This window comes from Gekko japonicus, unplaced genomic scaffold, assembly GCF_001447785.1.
Source record: "Gekko japonicus isolate JY-2015 unplaced genomic scaffold, Gekko_japonicus_V1.1 scaffold453, whole genome shotgun sequence".
Lineage (NCBI taxonomy): Eukaryota > Metazoa > Chordata > Lepidosauria > Squamata > Gekkonidae > Gekko > Gekko japonicus.
The window spans coordinates 558,586-564,096 of record NW_015168663.1 but is presented as its reverse complement, the minus strand read 5'-3'; the positions used below and the strand labels follow the sequence as shown (position 1 = coordinate 564,096).

General features: G+C 36.5%; 1 protein-coding gene across 1 annotated transcript; it reads left to right on the top strand.

Annotated features, from left to right (window-relative positions):
- Window positions 1–1,432: 1,432 nt before the first annotated feature.
- On the top strand, window positions 1,433–4,220 carry LOC107113884 (mesotocin receptor-like; the record flags this gene model as incomplete). The annotated part of the gene is made up of 2 exons (XM_015415279.1): window positions 1,433–2,240; window positions 3,139–4,220. Coding segments are annotated over 2 exons (1,008 nt in total), but the record flags the coding sequence as incomplete, so codon positions are not given.
- Window positions 4,221–5,511: the final 1,291 nt, after the last annotated feature.

Genomic DNA, 5,511 nt, shown 5'->3' with positions numbered 1-5,511 from the left:
TATTCTAACCCTTTCTAATGAATTGTGGAGCACTTAGCTAGCAGATTGCTATGTTCTTTACATCTTAGATTTGTGGGAATAGGAAGCAAGAGACATTGTGTGTTCTGGGTTTTATAAATTATTTGTGGTGTCAATGACAGTGGAGGGGGCCAACTGAATATACGTATACCAAAATCCTCAGCATTGTTACTTAATAAATGTATGGGACTTTTCAGTGTTATCAGTACTGTGTACTGATGGGGCAAAGCAATCCTTTACATTTGCTCCTGAGTGTACCCTCAGGAAATCCCAGTCACTTTCAACTCTTCAGTGAACGTAACTATAGAAAACCTTTTCAAACATTTTTGCTGTGTTCCTATACCATCTTTTAATGTATATACTACAGCATTTCTAAGAATGATAAATACTACATACCTTAGGAATGTGAATGCGTGAAGAGAGTTCTTAAATTAATAGCATTTTGTCTATTCTAAGATAATGTAGCCCACATCAAGAAAATAAAAGACCAGGCTGCTTGCCTTAAACCTATCCAGCAGTTTTTCAGGCTGTAGCCAATAACAACAAATACCACATCATCTATAGTATTTGAGACCTATTTCTGCATCTGCACTTCTGACTGCATTTTTAATTTTTCCCACATTAAAAATCTGAACAGGCTGTGCAGCCCTCCTCAGATATATAATCCTTTTCACATTAATTTATTACAAAATAATCCCAGGTGACCTTTTCTTTCCAAGAAAAGAAAGCAAAGTACAAGAAAAGAGACAATTATTGTTAGAGCAATTTTCTTCTTTCATGGTCAATGCACTCAATTTTTGAAAAAAGAAAAATTAATAAGAAACTATGTTTTCCTTTAAATATCCTGACTTTATCCTATTTTTATCTCAGAGACCCAAGAATCTTTTATCTTGAAGAATCCAGTCCCAAGGGCACAAAACATTTTAATTAGAAGAGAATGGGTATTAAAGTGAGGAACATAGTTGTCACGTAGATCTTTGGCAAAGGTCCCTTAAATAAATACATGCACATATATTTTGGCTCCTTTTGCTTCCTTTTTAAAAGGATTTTGATGGAATTTGGTGGTTCATTAAAGGTATTTGTTTCTTTAAATATCTTTTTTCCTGACTTTCCTTTGGCAAAGAAAACTACAGTGTCTCAACTTATATGAAGATCTACTTATCAACTGAATAAAGTTTTTTTTTGTCATGAATTCACAAGTTTTGAGAAACATTGAGATCTAAACACAAGTGGAGTATTTCCCAGCGTCCTCCACAGCATTCTTCACAGCTGCCAGTCAGTCAAGGGTAGCGATCCTAAGTAGCTGGTGTACACTATGAAGAACTTCTCAGTTGCACTTCAAAATGTTATCGACCAGCCTGGTACCCCTTTTCGCAACTCAACAAACACCACAATTCTGCCTGAAAGGCAACCAAGAGATGAGCAGTTAGCTCAGATAGAAATTGCTGTGCTAGGAGTGTTATTTATGGCAGCCTCTACGGGCAATTTCATTCTCATACTGGTGCTATGGAAGAGAAGAATGAAGCTGTCTAGGATGTACATGTTCTTGCTTCATCTTAGTATTGCAGACTTGACAGTTGCATTTTTTCTAGTTCTTCCTCAGCTTTTTTGGAAAATTACAGATGTTTTCATGGGTCCAGATATCTTGTGCAGAACCATCAGCTATCTCCAGTTGCTGAGTATGTTTGCCTCCACTTATATGATAGTAGTTATGGCAATGGACAGACTCCAAGCAGTGTGTTACCCTATGGTGCCCTTCAAAAAAAAGTGGGCTCTTTGGAATGCTTCCATCTGCACCAGCTGGTTTATTTCTTTGGTCTTCAGCATTCCCCAAGTATTTATTTTTCGGAAGAGAGAAGTATATCCAGGTATCTTTGACTGCCAAGCAGACTTCATTGAACCTTGGGGCACTAAGCTGTATGTAACATGGATCTCTGTAGCTATTTTCTTCCTTCCTGCAGCCATCCTGATAATATGCCATGTTAGGATATGCAGAGCCGTCCAAATGAATGTGAGTTTGAAAAACTACAGTGAATTTCAAGTAACAAACCAGAAACAGGTATTGCCATCCCAGGCAAATAATGTGAACTGTATGTCCAACGCTATGATCAAGACTATAAAGATGACAGTGGTGATAGTTGTCGCTTATGTTGTCTGTTGGTCACCTTTCTTCATTGCACAGCTATGGACTGCATGGCACCCCAGTGATGCCAGAACTGAAGGTAAGATAATCCTACTTCATGAAGGATTTCTCACCAGTTACCATATTTCTACCCATGTATACCTGGGAATTATCACTACATTCAAACAGGAGCAAAGTTTTGTATCAGTGTTTTTTCCTCCTGATGATCCTGGAAATTAAACAGGGCCAACCCTGGCAAGTATTTGGATGGGAGACCTCCAGAGAATACCAGGGCCAAGAGACCAGAGGCAGGCTATCAAGCCACTTCTGTGAATGTCCTCTGTGTCCCAGTAGGAGTCGCCAGAGGTCACCATGACTTCCAGGCATGGGCACACATGCACACAAAATGCAAAAACACTCCCCCAAAAGAAATGTGTGTATATACAACAGGGATACAATTGACATTTTAATTGCATTTTTTCAAAATAAAGTCTTTTCATAAAATTTACAAAACCTATTGCACCCAGTCTGACATCTAAAATATAGCTGGTTGAATATTTAAAGCATCAAAGTATTTTCATTAAGTGTTCTAATTATTACAACAGTATAGAAAAAATGTTATTAAAAATCTCGCTTTGGGCTATTTGGCAGCTATGTGGTTGAGTTACATAGTTCCTGTACTCTTAAATGAATGTTTTATGAAAAATTGGAAAAGATGGAAGTACTGCTTAATTCACTAACATTTGCAAATAGAAGTATTAGGTAATACTTGTGAAAAACTACAATGGCCTGACCAATTACTTGCTTCTAATAATTTTTAAATTGATTTTGAAAATAGGTAAAAGCATAAAGACATTTAGAAAGCCTCCCTCAAAAGCAAGTTACAATAACAGAACAGTAAATTAATATGTTAAAGATCAATGGAATTACTGAAGATCTGTTCTTTCAATGAATTTGTGTGCCTTCCGTGAGTGATTTGTATATTCTTTCCTTTCTAGGTCCAGTAATAGCCATTCTTATGCTCCTAGGGAATCTTAATAGCTGCGTCAATCCATGGATTTATATGTACTTTTGTGGTCAAATACCACACTGTTCAAAGAAAAAAATGGACAACGCCACTGCTCATGAGGAGTCCACCAATACAGGCAGTGTTAACTTGGGAGAGAAAGAATCTGAAGACAATATTACATCAGTATAACTACAAACAACTTCTATTATAGCTTATAGGTTGTGTAGGCACATTTCAAGAATTTTTTTCTAGTTTGGTGAAGTGCATGTGTAATAGAAAAGGTAATTTTTAGAGTATAATATGCACATATTTTAACGCCTCAAGCAAATAAACAGAAGATTAAAAAGGCCACTGAACAACAGAAGGGTCAAACTCTAAAAGGCAAATTTGGACATGCAGGTCCAACATTCAACACTCAATTTGCACATTTCAGTACATGCATTTCCAAGCCCTTCTCAGTGGTCTGCAGGCTCAGTTAGCATACCATAAAAGTCCTGATGTTTTAGACGTGGTAAGTGCATATCTGGAACTATCCTGTTTTCACAAATGAATAATTTTCAACATTCATATATTGCTTCAGAATATTCAACACATTTCATTTCTAATAATGTTGCTGCATAGCAAAGTGCACGTCAGAGGTGTGCTTCAAACCATGGTATTCCTCATTCATAACTTTTAGCCAGTATGTTATATTTTAGGCTATGGTGCATTGCTTCAGACTATAGTTGAACTTTTTTATATGAAAGAAAACTCAGATACATTTTGCATTGAATCCAGCGGTGTCTTCAGCTCATGGAAAGAGCCCTTCCTGTAATGGAAAGAGATTTTGATTACAGAAGGACTCCTTCCTCAAATAAAAGAGCATATTTGAATCTAACCCTGTGGTTTCTATCCAATTCATAGTGTTTTTCCATGTTTTGACTCAATATGTAAGAATACCTAGATTTTTATCCTAATTTGTTGTTGTTCAGTCGCACTGCTACATAAAACAAAAATAATGATTTAATTATAGTTTCTTCAAGCCATCCCATGGAGCTAGATCATATCAATTTACACAGTCACAAAAATTGTGGAGCCATTCTACAAAGGTTACCAGTCTAGGGCTTAGTGCATTACTTCTTGGAATCCTGCAATCATTGATTGACTTGATTCATACTGATCTTGTGCTGTAATCTGTGCTGGCAATTTCTCTTGATTAAATTGTTCAGCAAACCTGGGATTGCTTCCAAGTATGAAACTACCATACAATAGCTCCATTGACTCTTTGGTCTGGGAGAGAATAATGTTTTAAGAAGAAGTAGATGTAGGCTGAGGGCTACTTCATGCTTTAATTGTTTTAATAGCCACATTATAGACATACGTTGTGTACTTGCTAAACATATAATGTTCATGTATACACACCTTTATAAAAATCTTGCATATATAACCAAAATACAGTATTAAGAACTGCAATTTTCCTTGCTTTATATTTTCATGGCTAAAATGGATGTATATAGACTTTAAATGTTACTGTATTAATTACAGTGTGGCTCTGTAATTATGCAAGTAAACATCTATCACTCTCAGTTATAAAAATGAGAAACATAGGTTTCTTCTGTGGAGAAACAAGATTGACGAGTAAAGCACTTATACATTAAATGTGCTTTATAAGTTATTTTATTACTATTATTGCTCTGGGTAGGAATACAAAGAAGTATAGATTCAGATAGGTAGCCGTGTTGTTCTGAAGCAGCAGAACAAAGTTTTGAGTCCAGTGGCACCTTTGAGACCAACAAAGTTTTATTCAAGGTATAAGCTTTCGACACTTCTTCAGATACAATCACCCCACTTCAAAGAAAAAGATGCTGTAAGATTGCCTCCATGCTTAACAGGAGATGATGGAGCAAAACAGTGTCTTAGTTAATTACTCTCAGCATGCCACAATTAAGGATACATCTGTCCATCAATCTTCAATGTTGACATATTTATTTCCGAACCTAACAAAGGTTAGTAAAATGTGAAAAAGAGGGCCAATATTAAAAACTAAATGTAGAAAATATATAGAAAAAGATACATGTATTTATTAATTACAAATTTTAAAACATATATAAGGGCATCACATCACATCAAATATATAAATAACATGGTAATACATACCGGCTTAAAAACATGACCTAACGCGTTTTGACCTGCATAGGCCTTCCTCAGAGGTCAAACAATTAAGTGGCAAGATGGCTATATACAGGGCTCATTTCGTAGAAAAAGAGCTAGGGGAACTCATGAGCATAACTCATTAGCATATGCCACACCCCCTGACATCACCGGAAGTGTGTCATAAGGCCACACACCCCGCCCCCAACGGTCCCGGCCGCCACCGCCGGCC